At 47.8% G+C, this 25,831-nt stretch overlaps 1 protein-coding gene across 2 annotated transcripts in view; it reads left to right on the top strand.

Moving 5' to 3' along the window:
• The window catches only part of DOP1B (DOP1 leucine zipper like protein B), a 139,670-nt gene that overhangs the window by 27,566 nt on the left and 86,273 nt on the right, over positions 1–25,831 (top strand). For both annotated transcript variants that reach the window (XM_024239529.3, XM_009233930.4), the window contains exons 3-5: positions 14,685–14,866; positions 15,925–16,095; positions 24,314–24,503. In XM_024239529.3, coding sequence (XP_024095297.3) covers positions 14,685–14,866; positions 15,925–16,095; positions 24,314–24,503 — 543 coding nt within the window. The remainder of the gene's footprint in view (positions 1–14,684; positions 14,867–15,924; positions 16,096–24,313; positions 24,504–25,831) is intronic.

The following is a 25,831-nucleotide window of genomic DNA, read 5'->3' on the forward strand; positions in this document are numbered from 1 at the left end:
CCACCTTGGCCTCCCAGAGTGCTGGGATCACAGGCATGAGCCACCGTGCCCAGCCCCTGTATACACTGTTATGGCCCCTTCCCACCCAGCTGCCGAGAGCTGGTTCTTTCACAGGTCTCCTGCTTCCATGCAGGTAGCTTATTCCAGGGACAGGGAAGCAGGAGGAAAAAGCACGAGGAGGAAGACCACAGACTGGATTCAGAACAGGCCATCGTGGAGAGCTGTGTGCTTCGCTGCCGGCCTGAGGCTCTGCGTTCCCCTCCTTGGTGCTCAGGCTGCCCGGCATAGGCAACAAGTGCTGACCCAGCAGGCAGCCCATGTGCGCTTCAGGTGTGGGAGGCTCTGCGGGCCACGGGGAACCGGATCGCTGTGGGAGGTTGAGCCTGGAGCTCTGAACACCCACTCTGCACCCACTCTGCTGTAGCACCGAGGGTCAGGAAGGCCTCTGGGAGTTCTCTAGAAGAAGGCGCTGGGGAGGAGGAGATAACATCTCATTTCATTAGAGCGTGCCAGTTCTGTTCTGGGTGTGATTTTGGAAGAATATTGAGTTCTACCAGTAGAACTTTGGGGACTGAAACCTGTTGAGGATTTGTAGTAAGACTCTGTCCCAAAGGCGTTCTTCCTTTTCTTCTGTCTCTGACTTTAACAAGCAGGTTTCCCTATAAGCTTTGCTGTTTGTTAAACAGATCATTTGTATGTGGAATAAAATATGTTTAAAAATTAGAAAAATAACATTTCCCAATACTATGTCATTTTATATTTTTAACAGTATGATTGCTATTATTTGATTTTCTGGTTTGTGATGATAAATGCGTAAGAATGGCAGTGTTCTCTGCATCATGTACATTTCAAGGTGTAGGCTGTGTTCTGAAGGGAGAGTTGGCCCCACATCCTTACCTTCTTTTCCTGTGGTTTATTACAGAACTCAGCTGCCTTCACCTCCTCCTGCCATTTTTCATCACTTCTGAGACTGTTAGCTCTTAGACCCCCCAAATAGAACAGTTTCCTTTGTGAGCCCCTATTATATGCTTGCCACCATTGTTTTTCAAACCTAGGATCCTCCAAACTCGGTGCCACTCAGCCTCTTCTACTGATGAAGAAACTGGAGTTCAAAGGCTTGCTTGCAGCTTCCCAGGTGTACGACGAGTATTTCAGGTCAGCCAGCGCCTTGTGAAGCCCACACTCCAGGGTGGAGGGCAACATGTAACAACGTCAGGGAAGGCTGAGGAAGTGCTGTGCCATTGCAGAAGAATAAAATATAAGTCTAGAAATGCGGAAGGCACTGTACAGCATCACAGCTACCTAAATTTCCTCTGTGGGAAGACAGGGAAAGTAGGCATTAGTGGCAAGACAAAGTGGCTTTGAGTCTAAGTGTCATAATAAACTCTGACGGGGAAAAATAAGGGGCAGCATTTGCACATGTGTGCTGCAGCTTACCCGCTGTGAGGCAGCGGTGAGTTTGTTGCCTTGTGTTTTAAAAAGTAATTTTCTGGGTCGGGCGCGGTGGCTCACACCTGTAATCCCAGCACTTTGGGTGGCCAAGGCGGGGGTGGATCACTTGAGGTCAGGAGTTTGAGACCAGCCTGGCCAACATGGTGAAACCTCGTTTCTACTAAAAATACAAAAATTAGCTGGGCGTGGTGGAGGGCGCCTGTAATCCCAGCTACTCGGGAGGCTGAGGCGTGAGAATTGCTTGAACCCAGGAAGCAGAGGTTGCAGTGAGCTAAGGTTGCGCCACTGCACTCCGGCATGGGCAACAGAACAAGACTTCGTCTCAAAAAAAAAAAAGAAGTAATTTTCTGGTCTACCATGTGGATTCCTGAGTCATCTTAACTAAGAGATTGGGAGCAGCCTGTGTGGCTGACAGGCCCCGTTGCTCATGACTTGTGTATGTGTACACGTGTGGGATGTGTGTATGCATGTGTGTACATGTATGCAGTGTATATGTGTGGAGTGTGTATGTCCATGTGTGTACATGTATGCATGTGTAGAGGGTGTGTGTGTATATATATGGAAAGTATGTATGTATGTATTTGTGTGCCTGCATCTGTGGACATGTGTGCGCATATCCAGTGTTAACCCTGACACACCGGGGAAGTGGAAATAGAATGAATACCCTGTGTGTTTCAGCTCCTTTTTGAGTTTATCCTGCACGATCAGCTTATGAGTAGGTGACGGTATATTTTTGGTCACCTACAGCACTTCCTCAGCCTCCCCTGACGTGTCTACATGTTCCACCCCCACCCCCAGAGTGTGGGCTTTGCAGGGCGCCGGCGGACCTGAAATACCCTGCACACCTGGGAAGCTGCAGGCAGACCTCTGAGCTCCAGCTCGTTCTTCGGTAAAAGGGGCTGAATGATGCTGACTTTGGAGGATTCCAGGTTTCAGAAATAATGGGTGAGAAAGCAGAGCCTCAGAGCTATCAGGTGACTTGTGACAGGCTTGCTCATATGAGAGCTGGAGCCCGGACTCAGACCCAGGCCTGCCACTCAGAGCCTGGCCTCTGTCACAGTTCCCCTCCCATTGACTTTCAGAGCCCGTCTTAGGAGCTCAACCAGCGGCCCGCAAAACATTCCCTCTACAGCAGAGCCACCTCTGGGTAAACTGATAAAAATGAGCTTCTGAACCTGCCAAGGTGCCAGGGCTCAGGCCTTGGCTTCAGCAATGTCATTCCCCCAACAGATGGTGAGTGGGTTCCGGCCACAGTCAAGCACCCACTGTGCTCTTCCCCCAAGGCGTGGCCTGGGTGAGCTGGCTGTCCCGCCCCGCCCCTCCCCTCCTCTCCCCTCCCCGGGGAGGGTGCTTGACTGTGGCCAGCACCCATTCATCGTCTGTGGGAAGAATGACATTGCTGAAGCCGAGGCCTGGCTTTCGGCAAGAGTTTTGCTCTGTTGCCCGGGCTGGAGTGCAGTGGCACCATCTCGGCTCACTGCAACCTCCGCCTCCTAGGTTCAAGTGATTCTCCTGCCTCAGCCTCCCGAGTAGCTGGGATTACAGGAGCCCGCTACCACACCTGGCTAATTTTTGTATTTTTTTAGTAGAGACGGGGTTTCACTATGTTGGCCAGGCTGGTCTTGAACTCCCAACCTCAGGTGATCCGCTTTCCTTTGCCTCCCAAAGTGCTGGGATTGTAGGCATAAGCCACTGTGCCCAGCCTATTTATTTTATTTTTTATTTTATTTTTGAGACAGGGTCTCACTTTGTTGCCCAGGCTGGAGTGCAGAGGTGCGATCATAGCTCACCACAGCCTTGACCTCCTAGACCCAAGTGATCCTCCTGCCTCAGCCTTCCAAGTAGCTGGGACTACAGGTGCATGTCACATGCCCAGATAATTTTTGTATTTTTTATAGAGACAGGGTTTTGCCCTGTTGCTGGTCTTGAACTTCTGGGCTGAAGCAGTTCACCTGCCTCGGCCTCCCAAAGTGCTGGGATTACAGGCGTAAGCCACTGTGCCCAGCCTGCCTCTTTTTTTTCTGAGCATGCTTTTAAAATCTCTGGTAGGTGATATACTCAGCCTTCAGTTCTACTCCTACTCAAGCAGCATGGTAATTTTAAGAAAATTTTAAAAGGAAAAAAAATGCATATCCTAATGTGTCTTCTTACCTGATGCAGAAGATGGAGTTAGCCTGAGTGACCCATTCCTTGCTAGCAGCTTTATTGGAAGCTGGGATTTGGGGATGTGGATAACTCATGCTGAGAGCTGATTAATCGCATGCATGGCCCTGTTAGGGTTCAGCTGACTTAGGTAAATACAACACAATGATATTTCAGCTGTGACCTTTCAGAGAAGGAAGCTCCTTGTTTACATAGGAGTTATAGCAGCACTGCTCTCCCAGTTCAACAAAAACTGGTCTCACTGGTTACCTGTGGAACCCCGACTCCCTGAGATGGCTCTCGGCAGCCTTGCCTTGTGCCTCTTTCTCCAGCTTATCTCTTGCCACTGCCACTCCCTCAAGCTGGCAAAGCAACCGGGTCATGCCATTTCAGGAAAGGTGGAATGCCACACCATGAGCACTTGGGAAGTCCTGGCCAAGTGCTGGTCTGTTCCATTTTCGTCCTGTCTAAAGGGCACTAACAGTGCCCCCTGGCAGGTGCTTCGCTGAGCGTTCGAGCCTGTGCCACCTGGCCTCCCTGACTCACTGTACCACTGTGCAGCTTCCTTTCAGTGGCATGAAAAGAACACCCTTATAAAGATGCCTGACTTCCAGAAGGAAGACATGTCGGTGTTTCACCGTGAAAAATGCAACTCCTCGTTTGCTTGGTGGGAGACGTGCTTTTAAATTGGCTGACTTACATTTCTTTCTAGACAAAGACATCTGGCGTTCTGAAGTCAGCATTGTACTCTGTGCAAAAGTAGGGTGACTGTCTCTTCTAGGAACTTTTAAAGGAAACATTTAACATTTTTATTTTACAGGCTAAATAAAGCGTTTTAAAAATGAAACAATTCTCTCCACTCCCCACCCATATGGTTAAATTACTCCTTTTTTAAAGCATTTTAAATTGTGGTAAAATACATATAAACAAATTGTGGTAAAATACATATAACATAAAATTTACCATCTTAACCATTTTTAAGCAATTAACTTGTGTCCATGGTGTAGCCTTTTGGAATTTTTCATCGTGTTGCCTACACAGAATGCTTCTAAATTATGCCGTGTCCTGGGGACTGTCATACTGTCAGGTTGTGTAAAGTCAAAGGAAAACAAAGATATTTTCTTGGGTGGAGCAACGGTGACACTTCCTGATTTCTATTAAGCTTGGATGTAGTTTGAATCTTTTTTTTTCAAACATACTTTATACTTAACATTTTAGTATTTTCTTTTAAGGTCAGCCTACAGAGCCTATGCATATAATGAGGTCAAAAATGTTACAATTATGTCCTAATTATAGCTCAAGGAATGCTCTTAGAACAGTGTAGTTCCTGAGTGAAATAAATAAGAAAGTTTAATTTCCTGTTTAATCAGTTTCTCCTTTTTTTTTTTTTTTTTTTAGCACTTTAAAAAGTGATTTTGAAGGCCAGGTGCGGTGGCTTACACCTGTAATCCTAGCACTTTGGGAGGCCGGGACGGTGGATCACAAGGTCAGGAGTTCGAGACCAGCCTGGCCAATATGGTGAAACCCCTTCTCTTCTTAAAAATACAAAAATTAGCTGGGCATGGTGGTGCACGCCTGTAGTCCCAACTACTCGGGAGGCTGAGGCAGGAGAATCGCTAGAACCCGGGAGGTGGAGGTTGCAGTGAGCCGAGATCGCACCACTACACTCCAGCCTGGGTGACAGAGCGAGACTCTGTCTCAAAAAAAATAAAATAAAAAAATGGGATTTTGGGCTAGGCACAGTGGCTCACGCCTGTAATCCCAGCACTTTGGGAGGCCGAGACGGGTGGATCACGAGGTCAGGAGTTTGAGACCAGCGTGGCCAGTATGGTGAAACCCTGTCTCTACTAAAAAATACAAAAGTTAGCTGGGTGTGGTGGCATGCACCTGTAGTCCCAGCTACCTGGGAGACTGAGGCAGGAGAATCGCTGGAACCTGGGAGGTGGAGGTTGCAGTGAGTGAAGATCACACTACCGCACTCCAGCCTGGGTGACAGAGCGAGACTCCGTCTCAAAAAAAAAAAAAATTATTTTGGGTTGGGCACAGTGGCTTACACCTGTAATCCCAGCACTTTGGGAGGCCGAGGCAGGCAGATTGCCTGAGGTCAGGAATTCGAGACCAGCCTGGCCAACATGGTGAAACCCTGTCTCTACTAAAAATACAAAAAATAAAAATTAGCCAGGCATGGTGGCATGTGCCTGTAGTCTCAGCCACTCAGGAGACTGAGGCAGGAGAATCACTTGAACCCAGGAGGCGGAGGTTGCAGTGAGCCGAGATTGCACCACTGCACTCCAGCGTTGGGGGACAGAGTGAGACTCTGTCTCTAAATAAATAAATTAATTAAATTAAAAGTGATTTTGAAAACATGGCCATTTTTCCTGGCCAGTTCATCTGTTTCTTTTGTTTTGTTTTGTTTTCGAGATGGAGTCTCGCTCTCTCACCCAGGCTGGAGTGCAGTGGCGCAATCTCAGCTCACTGCTATCTCTGCCTCCCTGGTTCAAGTGATCCTCCCACCTCACTCTCCCAAGTATCTGGGATTACAGGCCTGTGCTACTACGCCTGGCTAATTTTTGTATTTTTAGTAGGGACAGGGTTTCGCCATGTTGCCCAGGCTGGTATCAAACTCCTTACCTCAAGTGATCTATGTGCCTCGGCCTCCCAAAGTGCTGGGATTACAGGCGTGAGCCATTGTGCTCGACCTCAGTTCATCTGTTTCTCTGTGATATTTATTCTATAGTTGCAGAAGAATATTTCTCATATGATACGTATATTAAGGTTACTGGCCAGCCAGTTTGGGTTTCTGGATAGTGTAACTGTCCTGGAAGTGTTTGCTGAGCTTTTCTTGCTGGAGAAGATTCTTGGCAAAGCCTGGATGGAGGATGGAGATGAGAAAGGTAGTGTGAGGGTGGCACACCCGATTTGTGCTAATTCCAGTCTTGGCAGCCCTGGGCCTGCTGGGAGAGGGATGAGAGTGACATGTGGCCTAGTTTTAGCTCAAAGAAGGAAAAGTCGCCAAGACCGGCCATGAGGGCAGGAGCTCTTGCTTCTCCTCCTAGATGAGAGTTAGAAGGAATTTGAGAGCGGGGCTTCCTTCTTGGGATCCAAATACTTCTTATCTTGGAGTTTTCCTAGCCGTGGCTAGTGGGTCATAGTGTCAGCAACATTGCCAAATGGGAGCTGAAGCGTGTTGTTGGGCGAAGGGTGAAGACGCTGTCAGAGAATAAGACAAACCCCACTAGAACTTTAAAAAACAAGTCAGAAAAAAAAAATAAATGAAAACAGAAAAAAAAACACGTACCCAAACACACACCCTGAAGAGGAAATCAGGAGTTTGCAAGCCCTAGAAGGTGGTTATTGTGCTAATTAAAGATTGAAAGCTCACTCTCAAGAGAGCTGGACCGAATCCCTGGGCTGCCTCAGGATTTGCTGAAATGAGTCCCACTCTTCTCTGGTCAGTTCAGTCCAGGAGGGGCTGGCGTGCAAGCGTCACTCAAGAATTCATGGCTAGGCCGGGCGCGGTGGCTCGTGCCTGTAATCCCAACACTTTGGGAGGCCAAGGCAGGTGAATCACTTGAGGTCAGGAGTTCGAGACCAATCTGGCCGACATAGTGAAACCCCGTCTCTACTAAAAATACAAAAATTAGCTGGGCATGGTGGCACATGCCTGTAATCCTAGCTACTTGGGAGGCGGAGGCAAGAGAATTGCTTGAACCTGGAAGGCGGAGGTTGCAGTGAGCCGAGATCGCGCCGCTGCACTCCGGCCTGGCAACAGAGTAAGACTCTCGTCTCAAAAAAAAAAAAAAAAAAAAAGTTCATGGCTCTTACAGCCTTAGCCAGCAAGAGCAATTGCCACGAAACAGCATTATTTCTTTTCTGTTTATGCTATTGTGGTAAAATACACACGGCCTAAAGTTGACCATTTTAACCATTTTTAAGTGCACGTTTCAGTGGTATTAAGTACATTCATATTGTGTACCCTGCCATCCATCTCCAGAACCTTTTCATCCTCCCAAACAGAAACTTCCAGATGGAGTCCTACAGAATTGCCCAGGCTGGTCTCAAACTCCTTAGGATAACTTTAATTCTTGGCTGGGCATGGTGGCTCATGCCTATAATCTCAGCACTTCGAGAGGCCGAGGTGGGTGGATTGCTTAAGCTCAGGAGTTTGAGACTAGCCTGGGCAACATGGTGAAACCCCATCTCTACAAAAAATACAGAAATCAGCCAGGTGTGGTGGTACACGCCTGTAGTTCTAGCTACTCGAGAAGCTGAGGAGGGAGAATTGCCTGGGCTTGGGAGATTGAGGCTGCAGTGAGCCAAGATCACACCACTGCACTCTACTGTGGGTGACAGGGCAAGACACTGTCAAAAAAAAAAAAAAAAAAAAAAACTACCAAAAACTAACTTTCTTTTTTTTTTTTTTTTTTTTGAGACAGAGTTGCCCAGGCTGGAGTACAGTGGCATGATCACAGCTCACTGCAGCCTCAACCTCCTGGGCTCTGGTGATGATCCTCCCACCTCAGCCTCCCAGGTAGCTAGGACCATAGCCATGTGCCACCACACCCAGCTAATTTCTTTGTATTTTTTTAGTAGAGACCAGGTTTTGCCATGTTGCCCAGGCTGGTCTCCAGCTCCTAGGCTCAAGTGATCAGCCTTCTTGGCCTCTCAGAGTGCTGGGATTACAGGTGTGAGCCACTGTGCCCAGCCACTTTCATTCTTTTTTTTTTTTGAAATGGAGTCTCACTCTGTTGCCCAGGCTGGAGTGCAGTGGCACGATCTCTGCTCACTGCAAGCTCCGCCTCTTGGGTTCACACCATTCTCCTGCCTCAGCCTCCTGAGTAGCTGGGACTACAGGCGCCCGCCACCACACCCGGCTAATTTTTTGTGTTTTTTAGTGGAGACGGGGTTTCACCGTGTTAGCCAGGATGATCTTGATCTCCTGACCTCGTGATCTGCCCACCTTGGCCTCCCAAAGTGCTGGGATTACAGGCATGAGCCACCGTGCCTGACCCCACTTTCATTCTTTCGAACAAGGAAATTCATACTGTTTTATCTAAGAAAGAAGCTTTCCTAAGTCCTGTACTTGGAGGAGGGCACCGGTGTTGTCTTTGGGTACAGGGCGTTAGCAATTGTAAAGAACAGTGTTGAAGGGGTGAAGAAGTAATATCTTTTCCTCATCCATTGCGAGGTTCATGGCTGAGACCCCTATAACGAAAGAGAGATTAACAAGAGAAAAGCATGCAAATTAAGTTTTACATGGCATGAGAGCCTTCAGAAATGAAGACTTGAAGAAACAGGGATTCCAATCTGTGTTTCTATGCTTGGGTTTGATGAAGTGTGACAGTCGCATAGAATGACTGGATGCGGGGTGTGATGATTCAGGAATACCCCGGGGGGAATTTAGCAAGGCCTGTTTGTTCAGGTTCTTCTTGGTGCCTCTGCGAGACATTCCTTCCCTCTGGGTATAGGGCAGGACACCTGTCACAGAGCGTTCAGGGGAGAAGGGAGGGAGAAGGTCAGAGACCTCCCTAGGCTTTATGAGCTGCCACAGGGAGGAAGGTGAGAGTATCCTTCCTGCTTCTGCTGTTTTCTCAGTTTCCCAGGTACCATATTTTGGGGTAGCATTTCCTGCACCCCATTAGTATCCACCAGAGAAGTTTGCCCTAAAAATGTGCTGTCCCTCTTGTGGCTGGTGCTGGCCCTCAGTGAGACTGAAGGGCATCACGGAAAAGTCTCGTAAGGTGGAATTGCAGGGAGCCCAAGTGGGAACCTCCAAGGTGACCTTTACCACTGATCCAAGCAACTGGTTCTCCCTTCTCCACTGGGCTACAGCTCTGAGCTTCTGCACAAAGGGTGGAGTCTCCATCTTTAAATATTCTGCTTATTTTTCAATTTGTCATTATACTAAGAGGTCATGTGTGTGGATTACTTACTTGGTGCTGGGCAGTATGCTAAATTTTTTATACATGGTATCTCTTTATGCTTCTAACTTCGTGAGGTATCACAGTCCTCATTTTTACAGGTGAAACTTCAGCCCAGAAAGGTAATTTGCCCAAACAGCAAATTCTGAAACTGGAATTGGCAGCTCTGGTGCCCAAGCTTGCATATTTAGACCAGGCATCAGTAATAGCCTCAGTTTTGTTTATTGGTTTGTTTAGCCTTAGTTTTGAAGCACTTGTTAAGTGCGAGGCTCCATGCGGAGTGTATAAACACTCAATCTCTGTGTGACGACAGCTCCAAGGAGCAGTCCAGCAAGTTCTGTCTGGCCAAATCCAGACCTGGTTTTGATTAACTTTGTTCATGATCTCTAGATCACTCTGCTCTATGCTTGAACCTGTATGCTTGAGTCAAGCTTACCTCTCTGATGGGTGAAGAAAATGATATTTCACTGTTATATTAATTTTATTTTTCTTATCACAAAGGAAGGGTATCTTTTCATTTTTCTAAGTCCTTTTGGTTCATTGCCTTTGCTTGCTGTATTTCTCTCTCTCTCTCTCTCTTTTTTTTTTTTTTTTTTTTGAGACAGAGTCTCACTCTGTCACTCAGGCTGGAGTTCAGTGGCACGATCTCGACTCACTCCAACCTCCACCTCCCAGGTTCCAGCGATTCTTCTGCCTCAGCCTCCTGAGTAGCTGGGACTGCAGGCATGTGCCACCACACCTGGCCAATTTTTGTATTTTTACTAGACACGGGATTTCACCATGTTGGCCAGGCTGGTCTCAAACTCCTGATCTCAGGCGATCTGCCCATCTTGGCCTCCCAAAGTGCTGAGATTACAGGCGTGAGCCACCGCACCCGGCCTTCTTGCTGCATTTTTAAAGAAGACAACTGCAGCTTGTCTCTTGATAAGCAGTCTGAGTTTGCCTTTAGTGCACCTTTTCTTCAACAGAAATCAGTTGCCTGTCTCAGATGGGCCTTGTTCACATTATTCACATGGGCTGGGTGCAGTGGCTGACACCTGTAATCCCAGCACTTTGGGAGGCCAATGCAGGTGGATTGATTGAGCCCAGGGGTTCGAGACCAGCCTGGGCAACATGGCGAAATCCCATCTCTACAAAAAAATACCAAAGATGCTGGGCGTGTTGGCTCATGCCTTTAATCCCAGCACTTTGGGAGGCTGAGGCAGGTAGATCATTTGTGGCCAGGAGTTCAAGACCATCCTGGCCACTGTGGCTCAACTTGTCTCTACTAAAAAATACAAAAATTAGCCAGGTATGGTGGCGCATGCCTGTAATCCCAGCTACTTGGGAGGCTGAGGTGGGAGAATCACTTGAACCTGGGAGTTGGAGGTTGCAGTGAGCTGAGATTGCACCACTGCACTCCAGCCTTGGTGACAGAACAAGATTCTGGCTCAAAAAAAAAAAAATCCCCCAAAAACAAAAAAATAGCAGGGTATGGTGGTACACGCCTATAATCCCAGCTACTCAGGAGACTGAGGTGGGAGGATTACTTAAGCCTGGGAGTTAGAGGTTGCAGTGAGTTGCGATCACACCACTGCACTCCAGTCTGGGTGACAGAGTGAGACCCTGTCTCAAAAAATCAAAACATGATAAACATGGTCAACATACAGTGAACAAGTTCATTCCACTTATACTGGTTACAGCCTCAGTTCTGGGTTATGTGTCTTTTTCTATGTCTTTTTCACATTAAATGAAGTGAGGTAACACATGTAAATGAGAAAAAATAGCAATCAGTTCTATTAATTTGAAATGAGTGGTTGTGGTTCCTTGCAATTGCGTTCATATGAAAAGAGATGTATCAGTCAGGATAGGGAAAGTTATGCACAGTAACAAACAATCCTCAAGTCATGGTGACTTTTGCAACATGGTTTATTTCTGCCTTACTGGATCAGAAAGTGGTTTCTGCTCTCTGAAGTTTCTCAGGGGCTTTATCTCAACCTGTGTTTCCATAATCTTAGAGGCAGGGAAAAGAGAAGTGATAAGCTATGAGTTGGCTTTGAAGATCTGTGCCAGAAGTGACTCCCATAATTCTACTCATCTTGTTGGCCCCCAGTATGTCACGTTGCCATGCCTATACTCAAAAGAGCAGAAGAAAGGGATCCTGCTGTGTGCACAGACTGAGGGAACCTCTTAGGAATCCCAGATGCTCCCCATGAGAAGTACTTAACATCTTTTTTGCCCCAAGTAGCAGAAGTCTTAGAGTATACTGAGCAAAAATGAGATTTGGTAGTGTTAAAAAGAGAAAACTCTGCCTTGACAAAAATAATGGTACAGGTCAAGACAGCTTTTAGCTCTCCTACTCTTGAATCCATGGAGAAAGCTTGTTAGCCTGTGATCAGTAAGCTGTGAGAGTCGTGGAAATGTTTTCTGTGGGCTGGCCAGGCATTGCTGGTGGTGAAGCTGGGTGTTGGCTGCCTGACCATTCTATGTGTTTGTAATTGCCCGTGAGCAAATGTACTGTTTCCTGTCCATTATCCACATTCATTCCTTCTCTGCTGCTACCGTCAGTCTGTTCTCATCCTTTGTGACAGTGTGGAAATTAAGTGGCCTCTCCTCTGTCCTTTTTTTTTTTTTTCCTTTTTGGAACATAAGCACATTTTTTCACATTATTTTGTTAGCATTCCCTTTGTTTTAAGGTATCACATTCTTCATAAATGATGTTTTAAGGGCTGGGCTCAGTGGCTCACACCTGTAATCCCAGCACTTTGGGAGGCTGAGGCAGGAGGATTGCATGAGCCCAGGAGTCTGAGACCAGTTGATCATTCTGGGCAATGTAGGGAGACCTTGTCTCTACAGAACAATTTTTTTAAATTAGCCAGGGTTGGTGGCATGCACCTGCAATCCCAGCTACTCAGGAGGCCAAGGTGGGAGGATCACTTGAACCTGGAGGTTGAAGCTACATTGAACCATGATCGCACACTTGCTCTCCAGCCTGTGTAACAGAATTTAACCCTTTTTTGATGACCACTAGTTATATCTGATTTTTTTTTTTTTTTTTTTAAGATGAGATGGAGTCTCGCCCTGTCGCCCAGGCTGGAGTGCAGTTGGCTTACTGCAACCTCCGCCTCCTGGGTTCAAGCAATTCTCCTGCCTCAGCCTCCCGAGTAGCTGGGATTATAGGCACGCGCCACCACGCCCGGCTAATTTTTTGTATCTTTAGTAGAGACAGGGTTTCATCATGTTGGCCAGGTTGGTCTTGAACTCCTGACCTTGTGATCCACCCACCTCTGCCTCCCAAAGTGCCAGGATTATAGGTGTGAGCCACCGTGCCTGGCCATATCTGATTTTTTTTAAAGATGTCATTTTATTGAATTTGAGAATTCACTTAGACCGCAGATATCTGATGAAAAATATTCTTGTTTTCCTTGTCTTCCTTTTATGTCCTGCATAACCTGAGTGTGCTTTAGAGGTGGGATCGTAGTGTTTGCGTACAAGAGGAAAGTTGTCATGGCCCTGCAGTCATGAGGCTGAGGGCCCATGATTCTGATGTGGATGGAATGCAGCTGGCATTGAACATGTCTTAGATGCTCTTCCCAACTGCCCACTTTGTTCTAGGCACTGTGCAAGGTGCTGGAGACAGCAGAGAAGAGTCAGATAGTCCCTGCCCTCGCACTGCAGAGGGAAGGCCTGTTCTGCCTCCCTGAGATGGGGGCACTGAGCTAAATCACACGTGAGGAAGAGTTAGCAAGGTGGCCAGAAGGGCATTTAGGCAAGGGGCAGTGAAAGGAAGGCCGGAGCCACAGACTGCAGGCAGAACAGGCAGGAGCTGTGCTTGGGAGACCTTTTAAGAAACGTGAACTTGGCCAGACGCGGTGGCTCACGGCTGTAATCCCAACAATTTGAGAGGCCGAGGCGGGTGGATCCCTTGAGGTCAGGAGTTCGAGACCAGTCTGGCCAACATGGTGAAACCTCATCTCTACTAAAAATACAAAAAATTAGCTGGATGTGGTTGCGCGTGCCTGTAATCCCAGCTACTCAGGAGGCTGAGGAAGGAGAATCTCTTGAACCCAGGAGGTACAGGAGGTGGAGGTCGCAGTGAGCCAAGAACACGCCATTGCACTCCGGCCTGGGCGACAGAGCAAGACTCCGTCTCAAAAAAAAAAGAAGCGTGAACTTTACCCTGTAGGCTTTCAGTAAATATTTGTGTGAGCAAATGAACTACTTATGCGGATCATTCCCTGATAACATCAGACACTCTGTTGTAAGATTAAGCCGGCCAGGCGCAGTGGATCACACCCGTAATTTTAGCACTTTGGGAGGCCGACGTGGGTGGATCACGAGGTCAGGAGATCGAGACCATCCTGGCTAACACGGTGAAACCCCATCTCTACTAAAAATACAAAAAATTAGTCAGGCAAGGTGGCAAGCGCCTGTAGTCCCAGCTACTTGGGAGGCTGAGGCAGGAGAATCGCTTGAACCTGGGAGGCAGAGGTTGCAGTGAGCTGAGATTGCGCCACTGCATTCCAGCCTGGGTGACAGAGCAAGACCATCTCACAAAAAAAAAAAAAAAAGATTAAGCCATGAGGGGCTCCCACGCACAAAGCTCTGCCCAAGGATGGGCAAAGCTCTGCCGAAGGACGGCATCGATCTGTTCACGCTCTCAACCTTGCTTCTCGGCTACAGCAAGCACTCTGGGATGCTTTCCCGCAGACGTGTCATGTGTTCTGCTTATGGAAGCCTAGCTTGGGACTACCATTGCTCCAGCCCAGTGGGGTGGTGCCGTTTTCCTCCTGGAGAACACGGGTCCCTCCCAGCACCATCTCCAACTGGTAGAAATGTCAGGAATCACAGGCTGGAAGGCTTTAATCCCAATCCATATCTTCTGAGTGAGCCCCTACTCATGGCTTCCTGAGATAGAGAAGCACATGGCCCTCACCCATCACGGGCTCCGAGTTGTGACCGAGAAGCTGGCCACGTACTAAGAAAGTCCTTGTGCCTGCCTCATCTCCAGCGCTGCCAGAGCTGCTGTGGACTCTGGCCATGCAGTCCCTCTGCCCCTTTGTTGTGTATGTCTCTTTCTTACAGCCACACCGGAGCATGGCTGCAGTCTCTCTGGCTTCAGCAGATTCACTCTCCATTGTAAATGTCACTGCCTTCTTCCTCATGTGTTTTTTTTCTCTTGTTTGACAGGCTCTTCAGAGTAACCTGAGGTACTCCTTGTTGCCAAGACGGCTCCTCATCAGCAAAAGATTAGCTCAGTGTTTGCATCCTGCCCTGCCCAGTGGTGTGCACTTAAAAGCTCTAGAAACCTACGAGATTATCTTTAAAATTGTGGGGACCAAATGGCTGGCCAAGGACTTGTTTCTGTACAGGTATGATTGCTTCTCTGCTGTGTTCCTTTTTATTACCCAAGTAACCGGTATTTTAGCTCACAAGATGAGAAAATGACAAACAGGCAAAATAAGCGTAGGGCTGTGTGTGCAACAATTAATCATAAAGCCATCACCAGGAGATGTCACTGGGTGCCTTCCAGAGTCTATCCATCCTCACTTTTCTTTTTTTTTTTTTTAATTATACTTTAAGTTCTAGGGTACATATGCACAATGTGCAGGTTTGTTACACATGTATACATGTGCCACGTTGGTGTGCTGCACCCATTAACTCGTCATTTACATTAGGTATATCTCCTAATGCTATCCCTCCCCCCTCCCCCCACCCCATGACAGGCCCCGGTATGTGATGTTCCCCTTTCTGTGTCCAAGTGTTCTCATTGTTCAATCCCCACCTATGAGTGAGAACATGCCATGTTTGGTTTTTTGTCCTTGCAATAGTTTGCTGAGAATGATGGTTTCCAGCTTCATCCATGTCCCTACAAAGGACATGAACTCATCCTTTTTTATGGCTGCATAGTATTCCATGTTGTATATGTGCCACATTTTCTTAATCCAGTCTATCATTGATGGACATTTGGGTTGGTTCCAAGTCTTTGCTATTGTGACTAGTGTCGCAATAAACATACATGTGGATGTGTCTTTATAGCAGCTTGATTTATAATCCTTTGGGTATATACCCAGTAATAGGATGGCTGGGTCAAATGGTATTTCTAGTTCTAGATCCTTGAGGAATCGCCACACTGCCTTCCACAATGGTTGAACTAGTTTACAGTCCCACCAACAATGTAAAAGTGTTCCTATTTCTCCACATCCTCTCCAGCACCCCGTTTTGACTTTTCTGTAAGGGAACTTTAAGTGGGATCTGAACGTGTGGACGGCTTCATTGCCGGTTCGTTACATAACAGTGTTTTGTGACCATCTCATGTAATACACACACATGGAAACCAGCAGTTTAAATGGCCAGCTGTTTGCTTGTGAACACTCCCCTCGGCTGGGTATCTTATTTCTGCCCTGCTCCCTCTCGTTCTTTCTCAAAGCTGCGGGTTATTTCCTCTCCTGGCACACGCGGCAGTGTCGGTGAGGCCGGTGCTGCTCACCCTGTACGAGAAGTACTTCCTCCCACTGCAGAAGCTGCTCCTGCCCAGTCTGCAGGCCTTCATCGTTGGCCTGCTGCCCGGCCTGGAAGAGGGCTCCGAGATCTCCGACAGGTGCGTGGGCGTCTTGTCCAGGCTGTGTTTACTCCACTGCTTTATAAGACATGGGGAAGGGGCCGGGCGCGGTGGCTCATGCCTGTAATCCCAGCACTTTGGAAGGCCAAGGTGGGTGGATCACAAGGTCAGGAGATCGAGACCATCCTGGCTAACACGGTGAAACCCCGTCTCTACTAAAAATAAAAAAATTTAGCCGGGCGTGGTGGCGGGCGCCTGTAGTCCCAGCTGTTCGGGAGGCTAAGGCAGGAGAATGGCGTGAACCCAGGAGGTGGAGCTTGCAGTGAGCCGAGATCACACCACTGCACTCCAGCCTGGGCAACAGAGACTCCGTCTCAAAAAAAAAAAGAGACATGGGGAAGGAAGTGCAGAGACATGGGAAGCAGCAGTAGGTGTGGAGGTTGGGTTGCTCTTTCACATTTCCTTGGTGGTTGTAATTTCAAATTCCTCCCGGGAATCTCTCTGTGTGTCTTTACCAAAGGGGAAGTCCCGAGCCCGGAGAGATGCGATCCTTTATGCGGAGAGAAATGTAGCTCATTAATAAGGGAGACCATAGTGCAGGGTTCCCATAATGTCCTGTCCCGTTACGGAGTTACCCACGGAGTCACCATGTGTGGACGGGAAGACATACCCTCTTAGGGTGCCTAGTGTGGAGGAAATGAATGGACCCTTTCCTGGGCACTTGGAGCGTGCATTACACACATGATCACATTGTGTAATGAATTCCTCTGCTCCAGGAGTTACCTCCATTTACAGGTGAGGGTCAGAGGGTAAGAAGGTTTCCCAGTCGCACAGTCAGCGAGCCCCAGAGCTGGGATTCTATTCCACTGTATCTATTGGATTCTTTTTTTTTTTTTTTTTTTTTGAGACACAGTCTTGTTCTATCACCCAGGCTGGAGTGCAGTGGTGCGATCTCGGCTCACTACAACCTCCGCCTCCTGGGTTCCAGTGATTCTCCCACCTCAGCCTCCCAAGTAGCCAGGATTACAGGCACATGCCACCACACCCAGCTAATTTTTGTATTTTTAGTAGAGATGGGGTTTCCCTCTGGTGGCCAGGCTGGTCTCAAACTCCTGACCGCAAGTGATCCATCCACCTCAGCCTCCCAAAGTGCTGGGATTACAGGCGTGAGCCACCGCGCCCAGCCCATATCGGATTCTAAAGTCCTTCTTCTTTCCATTAAACTAGGCTGCTTCTAAATTAAAAAGCAAAGCCAGGGCAGGGCTTGAAAAGGCAATTTAGTGTGATGCGAAGCAGAATATCTTGACAGGTTTCAGGAGCACCTTGGAGAAATCTATAATACTCATATGCACAAAAGTTCATGTAGCATTTTTTTTTTTTTTTTTTTTTGTGGTCACTGCTTAGGAATGGGAGAAAGTGTGTATTCTGTTCAGACTATTGAGTATGGCTGGGCATGGTGGCTCACACCTGTAATCCCAGAACTTTGGGAGGCCAGAGCAGGTGGATCACTTGAGGTCAGGAGTTTAAGATCAGCCTGGCCAACATGGTGAAACCCCATATCTACTAAAAATACAAAAAAATTAGCCGGACATGGTGGTGTACGCCTGTAATCCCAGCTACTTGGGAGGCTGAGGCAGGGGAATAGCTTGAGCCCGTGAGGTGAAGGTTGCAGGAAGCCGAGATTGCACCACTGCACTCCAGCCTGGGCGACAGAGTAAGACTACGTCTCGGAAAAAAACGAACAAACAAACAAAAAAACAGACTATTGAGTATACACAGTGACCTTTGTTTCTGGAGAAGTATAAAGTAAGAACTCACTTCCAGCTTATTAACTCTTCTGAGAGATGCCACAGTGATTCACCTTTGTTAATGGGACCTGTTTTAAGAGCCCATGTTCAGTCACTGGTGACTTTTGCGCTTGTAAAAGCTTCCATGTGATTACACAATGCACTGCTCATATTTCCCTGTGCTGGAGGCTCTAGTCAGGTCACCTTTTCCTGTGGTGTTAGCTGTGACTGAGGAGTGCAGGAGGCTGGAGTGGAACCCAGGAATCAATCCAAGGTCCATTTGCACGGCTCCCCCAGCCTCAAGTAAACCAAGTAATCAGAATGGTTTGAAGAGTTAGTTAGGAAGTGGCCAAGGGTGCATTTCGTGAGCTCTATATCAGGACTTGACAGATGTAACCAAAACATTGCACTTTAACCATTTAAAGCTCTCACATAGACCAGGTGTTGGCTCTCCATTTCCCAAAGGAGAATCCACCTTTACAGTTTCTACCTTAGGAGGCAGAATCTGTCCCGTTGTGGTTTTAAGCCCAGCACCAGGCCCTGTGGCTGGTACATGGTGAGACTCGGTAAGTGTGTGTTGAGTTAATGAGCGGTGCAGGTCACACAAGAGGCAGCTGGAGGACATTACCAGACTCCATGCCAATGGACTCATAATCCCAGGCCCTTTCTAGAAGTTCTGCTATGTTTGTGTTCTGATGACAGATATTGAGTATATGTCCTACATGATTTTTCTGTCATTAGACAGATGAACACATTAGTTCCCTAAAGCTTCCTGTGATCTTTTAAATCTGTGTGAATCACACTAGAAGTGTAAATAGTTGGAGTGTTTTTGTTTTCTTAGTTGATAAATGAAGGTTCATTTGAACAGTTGCTAAAGTTGCTTAACATTGATTTTTTTTTCCGAATATTGTGATTTCTTGACATCGAACCAAGAGCCAAGTAAAGCTTCGTGAATCACTGAATCTATTTAGCTGTGACAGAAAACCAAATGCAATGTGGCACCCAGAAGTGATTAGTTATCAGCTCTCCAAGGTGGATGCCAGTGAAAGGTTATATAATAATCTCTGAGCCAGTGTGTTGCAGCCACAGTAATTGAAGGGACTGTGCAAGATTTTTTGGTTGCTGTATCCATTTTGGTCTGAGACGGTTTGGTAACTGTTCCCAAAAGTGCTTGGGTAGCCAGGTATGGTGACAGGCACCTGTAATCCCAGCTATTCGGAAGACTGAGGCAGAAGAATCGCTTGAACCTAGGAGGTGGAGGTTGCAGTGAGCCGAGATTGCACCACTGCACTCTAGCCTGGGCAACAGAGCAAGACTCCATCTCAAAAAAGAAAAAAAGTGCTTGGGAATTGAGTGAAACACCCCAACAAATGTGCAGAGAGCAGAAAGGGAGGGTGCAGTGGGGGGTCATGATGAGCACGTGGGTAGAAATTGCAAAGTGGTGAGTTAGGTTGAGCTGGTGAAGGCTGGGGCGACTCACAGGTTTCATGTAGGTGGAGGCTGTCCCTGGTGTGTGCTTTGTAGTGAACCATAAGGAATGAAACTTTTGGCCCCTGTTAGGACTTATTATCCACCCTGGCTTTCTAACCCTTTGGGGTCTGCAGATAACCTATTACTGGTCAGAAGTCCTTTTTTTTTTTTTTTTTTAAATGCCCATGAAATAGCTACGTAGCTGTGTTTTGCTGTACTAAGAAAACAAGATTAGAACAGGGAAAGCACTAAACTCTTCTTCTTAGGAGATGAGGAGAGGTGAATGTTTTAAATGGTTTGTAAGAAGGCAACAACTAGCTCATCAGATATTTCCATTTAAATCAGTAATTTTCAATGTAGTAGTAATTTTGCCTCTAAGGGTACATTTGACAATATCTGGAGACATTTTTGGTTGTCACAACTGGGGGCGGGGAGGGTGCTACTGATATTTAGTGGGTAGAGTCCAGGAGCTGCTGAACATTTTACAATGCACACAGGTGCCCCGACAACAAAGACTTACCTGGTCCCAGATGTCAGTGGGGTGGAAGTTCAGAAACCCTGGCTTAAAGAGTTGAAAAATATTTATTGACATTTCTTTTCTTTTGGAGCTCATTAATAAGGGAGGCCATAGTCCAGAGTTTCCATGATGTCCTGTCCCATTAAAGAGGAGTTACCCACAGCGTCACCATGGGAAGAGGGGAAGACGTACCCTCTTAGGGCCCTTATCGTGGAGGAAACAAATGGACCCTTTACTGAGCACTTGCGACGTGCGTGACACACATGATCACATTGAATTCCAGGGTCTTGCTCTGTACCCAGGCTGGAGTACAGTGGCAGGATTATAGCACGCTGCAGTCTCAACCTCCAGGGATCAAACGATCCTCTGGCCTCGGCCTTCCAAAGCACTGACATTGCAGGCATGAGCCACCCCATTTGGCTGACATTTCTTTTTTTTTTTTTTTTTTTTTTTGAGACAGAGTCTCGCTCTGTCACCCAGGCTGGAGTGCAGTGGCGCGATCTTGCCTCACTGCAATCTCCACCTCCCGGGTATAAGCGACTCTCCTCCCTCAGCCTCCCGAGTAGCTGGGACTACAGGCACGCACCATGACACCGAGCTAATTTTTGTATTTTTAATAGAGATGGGGTTTCACCATGTTGGCCAGGCTGGTCTTGAACTCCTGGCCTCAAATCATCCACCTGCCTCAGCCTCCCAAAGTGCTGGGATTATAGGCGTGAGCCACTGCACCCAGCACCAACATTTCTTTTGGTTGGTTTCAGGCACTGTGATCATGATCTGTGCTGGTTCGAGGCTTTTTTTTACCCCTTCTTTAGTGCTGTTTCTGACCTGCAGTTTACGGTACAGGGCGCTGTTGTCTCTGCCCTGCCTCTTCAGTTTCAGATGATTGTACCAAAGCAGTGCTGTCTTGTGACAGCTTGGCTTTCCATGGTTGTCCTTTCAGCAAGCAGCTGCAGAACCAAAGTTGTGGAGTGCTTGGGATTTGCAGTGCCCGGCCCATGCCACTCACATGCTCTCAGTTGTGAAGAGTGAAGCATGCCAGTGTCATTTGAAGGAGGTGCGTTTGCAGGAGGCATGAGAGAGCATACGCCGGCATGAGTTAGGAAGGATGGAAATACTTGGGGTTTGGAAGTTGGGTTTTTTTTTAATGTTTGTTGGTTTTTTGTTTGTTTGTTTTTGTTTTGTTTTTTGAGATGGAGTCTCACTCTGTCGCCCAGGCTGAAGTACAGCAGTGCAATCTTGGCACCCTGCAGCCTCCACCTCCTGGGTTCAAGCAATTCTCCTGCCTCAGCCTCATGAGAAGCTGGGATTACAGGTGCGAACCACCATGCCCGGCTAATTTTTGTATTTTTAATAGCGACGGGGTTTTACCATGTTGGCCAGGCTGGTCTTGAACTCCTGAGCTCAAATGATCCACCTGCCTTGGCCTTCCAAAGTGCTGAGATTACAGGTGTGAGCCACTGTGCCTGGCCCGTTTGTTGGTTTTGAATTAAAATTTTAGGGTTCCCAGCAGGGCATGGTGGCTCATGCCTGTAATCCCAGCACTTTGGGAGGCCGAGGCGGGTGGGTTACCTGAGGTCAGGTGTTCAAGACCAGCTTGGCCAACATGGTGAAACCCCGTATCTACCAAAAAAAAAATACAAAAATTAGCCAGGCATGGTGGCGGCTGCCTGTAATCCCAGCTACTCAGGAGGCTGAGCCAGGAGAATCACTTAAACCTGGGAGGTGGAGATTGCAGTGAGCCAAGATCATGCCATTGCACTCCAGCCTGGGCAACAAGAGTGAAACTCCGTCTCAAAAAATAAAAAAAGTTCAGAGTTCTGGACTGTAAACTGCACACTAATATTGGAATTTAACAACCGAGATGATCATAGTAACTCTTGTTGAGTAGGAAGTTATTTCATTTTTAACCCCGGTTATTTTGCTCTCTAATACCAGAGGTTTGTCATAGTTGCTGTTGTTTCTACTGTGATGTCATTTAAATTGTTAGTATGCATCCATTTTTTTAAGAATAAAATGAGACTTAAAAAATAAAGCTGGCTGGGCACAGTGGCTCACATCTGTAGTCCCAGCACTGAGAGGCCATGCAGGGCAGATCACTTGAAGCCAAAAGTTCAAGACCAGCCTGGGCAACATGATGAAACTCTGTCTATATATAAAATGCAAAAATTAGCCCAATGTGGCAGCATGGGTGTGTAGTCCCAGCTACTCAGAGGCTGAGGCAGGAAAATTGATTGAGCCCAGAAGGTCAGGGCTGCAGTGAGCTGTATTCGTGCCACTGCACTCCAGCCTGGGTGACAGAGTAAGACCCTGCCTCAAAAAAAAAAAAAAAAAATTATTTCTTTAATAGAAAGCTAGTAGCCAGTTTTCAGAATATTGAAGAGATAACATAGGCAGCGTTTCCCAAACTTTTTGAGGGTGGAACTCCTCTTCTGTGGAACATCTCTAGTGGCCAGTGTTCTATGGAACATACTTTGGGAATATGCGGTTCTAAGTAAAGGGGGGACTGTGACACCATGGTGTGTACATTCTAGTGTTTGTGATGATTTCAGAGCTGGGCAAAGACAAGCTCTATTTGTTTACTCAGCCTTTAATAGAAGACCATTCAATAACCTTAGCCACTAAATCGCCCTGTGTACTTCTTCTGTACACTTAGCCATTACTTATGCCTCTTCATTTTTATTTTTTCTAAGAAGATGGTACCATGAATTATTTCCTACAATATTTTATAGGACCCCAAAAAGTTCAGACTAATTTTAAGGAGAACAAAATGCACTTTTAATATAACACAATGGTAGATATTTTTGAAGGAAATACAAAAAAATTATCTGAGGGGTTTTTCGAGTGCCAACCTGGAGTCACTTGCTCAAATAGGCACTGGGGCTGTGACAGCAAACAGAGCGGACCTGGTAGTAATTGCAGGCGGCATGGCCCAAGCATTAGGTCTGTTCTCCTGGGTTGAGGTTTTTTTTTTTCTTTTCTTTTTTTTTTGAGACAGAGTCTTACTCTGTTGCCCAGGCTGGAGTGCAGTGACGCCCTCTCGACTCACTGCAACCCTCGCCTCTCGGCTTCAAGCAATTCTCCTGCCTCAGCCTCCCCAGTAGCTGGGATTACAGGCACCTGCCATCATGCCTGGCTAATTTTTGTATTTTTAGTAGAGACGGGGTTTCACCATGTTGTCCAGGCTGGTCTCAAACTCCTGACCTCAGGTGATCCACCCACCTCAGCCTCCCAGAGTGCTGGGATTACAGGTGTGAGCCACCGTGCCCAGCTGAACTGTGGTTTTTTGTTTTTTTTTTTGAGGGGACTCTCACTTCATTCTCACAACATCTCCACAAGGTCGAGGCTCCTTTCCCTGCACAGACATGCGCAGATGTTAAACTTGTCCTAGGTCCTGCAGCTAGGAAGCATCACAACCAGGATCTGGACACGGGAGGGCCAACTCTGGCAAGCTTGGTGAACCAACACATTCCACCGGGTTGGTTTTTCTGTCATTGTTTTCTGTGGTCTTTGCAGATAGGAAGCATGTGAGAAACTGAATCCTTTCAGGTAATGAGTCAGATCCTTCGTGCGGTGATATCCCTTAGGGGGAATGTGCCTCTGCTGTTTTACTGGTAGATGTTGTCATCCAGCCTGCAGATTGTGTGCACTGCGGACAGGGAAAGGGCCGCAGTCAGCTGCAGGGACACCACCAAACAGGCATGAGCCTGACCTTGGTCAGCGTCAGTGGAAAAACGAGCCCTGATCCACTGGTGACACTGCTTCTCTTAAAGGATGCGTGAGAAGGTGCTGACTTTGTATCATGGGAGACCTAGATAAAGATAAGAGGCAAACAAATGCCCAGCCTCAGCACAAGAGCCCCTGGGAGCGGGAGTCAGCACATGCAGGTGCTGTGGGCAGACTGAAAGGAAACACCACTCCAGGCTGATGGAATTTGCAGGGTCGTGGGAGGCCCCAGGCAGATTTGCCCCTAGCATTTCTAAAGACAGATGTCACTTGGCACATTTTTGGCTGTGCTCAGGTTGGTGGCATCTAATTGCTTAAGTCTTTGATCAGTCTCCTCAGCATATGCTTGTTTTTGATACACGAATGGCTCCTTCCGCTTTTCTGTGAAGTGGCTGACCTGCCTATCCCTCTTATGGTGGAATCTCCCTTCCGTGAGCACCTAGGCATCCGTGGCGCGGCCAGGGTGGAGATGGGTCTCTGCCCTGCCACGCATGACTGCTTAGACACTTTTCATTGGCCAAGGCACTGCGCTGCCTAGTGACATTGGTTTTAGCAAATCCAGGGTCAGTGTGACAGCCAGCAGGTGGACACACACAGCAGGGTGAGAGATGGCAGCGGCTCCCGGCGATGAGGAAGGTGGGGCTTCCCCAGCCAGGCGACTCTGCTGTGGTTCTCCATGCAGCATTCACAGAGGAGTGTGCAGTGGGACTCGGGAAGATGGGGCGAGCCCTTGAACCCTATCCTCTCTCATCAACAGAACGGATGCTCTGCTCCTGAGACTGTCGCTGGTGGTTGGCAAAGAGGTGTTTTACACCGCCCTCTGGGGGAGCGTCCTGGCCAGCCCGTCCATCCGCCTCCCTGCCTCAGTCTTCGTGGTGGGCCACATCAACAGGGATGCCCCCGGCCGGGAGCAGAAGTACATGCTAGGGACCAATCACCAACTCACGGTGGGTGCTGTGTTCCTCACGGGGCATGGGGAGGAGGCGACATGTGGGCATAGCATCCTCATGGGCAGGTTGTCACTGAAACTGCAAAGGGACATCCAGGAAAGGGAGGTGCACCAAGCTTAAGTCTGGGTAACGAACGGCTGAGCAAGGCGAGAAGGAGGCCTTGTGCAGTTGAGGCTGGTGGTGGCTTTTTTAACATATGCATTAAGTTTTTTTTTTTTTTTTTTTTGAGACCGAGTTTTGCTCTGTCGCCCAGGCTGGCGTGCAGTGGCACAACCTCAACTCACTGCAACCTTCGCCTGCCGGGTTCAAGCAATTCTCTCTCAGCCTCCCGAGTAGCTGGGATTACAGGCACCCACCACCAAGCCCGGCTAATTTTTGTGTTTTTAGTAGAGATGGGGTTTCACCATGTTGGCCAGGATGGTCTCTAACTGCCTGCCTGGCGGGTGATCTACCCTCTGTGGCCTCCCAAAGTGGCATTAAGATTCATACATTCAAATAAGTGTTCACACCCTCAGAGGTCCCTTCTGGAGGCCCCCGGCTTTGCAGAAATGTGCTTAGCTACACATGGCGCTCAGACGGCCTCTGCACGCAGAGGGTCTGCCGCATTGGTGGGTCTTTGTTTCCTTCCTCTGTCCTGTGTCATGGGGGCCACTGCCCACTCACACATGGAAACCCCCTCCTCCCTTGGCATCCTCCCCCTGCTCTCCTGTCTCCGTTGGCTGCTCTCAAACCCAAATTATCGGGGTTCCCCAGGTATCCATCTCCAGGCCCTTCAAGGGAAGCTCTCTTCCCTGGTAACGACATCCCTTCTCGTGCCTTTAGAAATGGTAACCTCCCAGATCTTTGTCTCTTTTCCCCAAACCTGCCTCTTGTGCTTTTATGGCTTGCTGTCTTTCGCCACCTGGTGGTGTTCCCACACTTTGATCTTAAAGTGTTCAGGCTGAATTCACAGGTGAGAAGATCTGCAGCTGAGTGTGAATTACCCTCTGATTCCATTTCTTCTTGCAAAATGGGGGTTGTAGACCTGCCTCACAGGATCTCTCTGAGGACAAGGTGGAAAAATGGATGAAAAGTGCATCGCACAATGATCAGGACACGGGAGATCCCAATGAACATGTCCCTTTCCTGCCCCGTCAGTATCCCCTTTGTCTCTTTCTCTCCATCGTCTCAGCCTTGCTCTGGCTTCTTGTCTCTTACTCTTGGATCTGACTGGTTTCTCCCCATCCCAAATCTGCTAAGAGATTTGGGATGGCGAGAAAGCCTAGCTTTGCTCATATGTATCCTGTGCTTTAAAAATGTCTGACTTCCCGGCTGGGTGCGGTGAC

Source organism: Pongo abelii, chromosome 22 (genome assembly GCF_028885655.2).
Source record: "Pongo abelii isolate AG06213 chromosome 22, NHGRI_mPonAbe1-v2.0_pri, whole genome shotgun sequence".
In the NCBI taxonomy this organism is placed as follows: Eukaryota; Metazoa; Chordata; class Mammalia; order Primates; family Hominidae; genus Pongo; species Pongo abelii.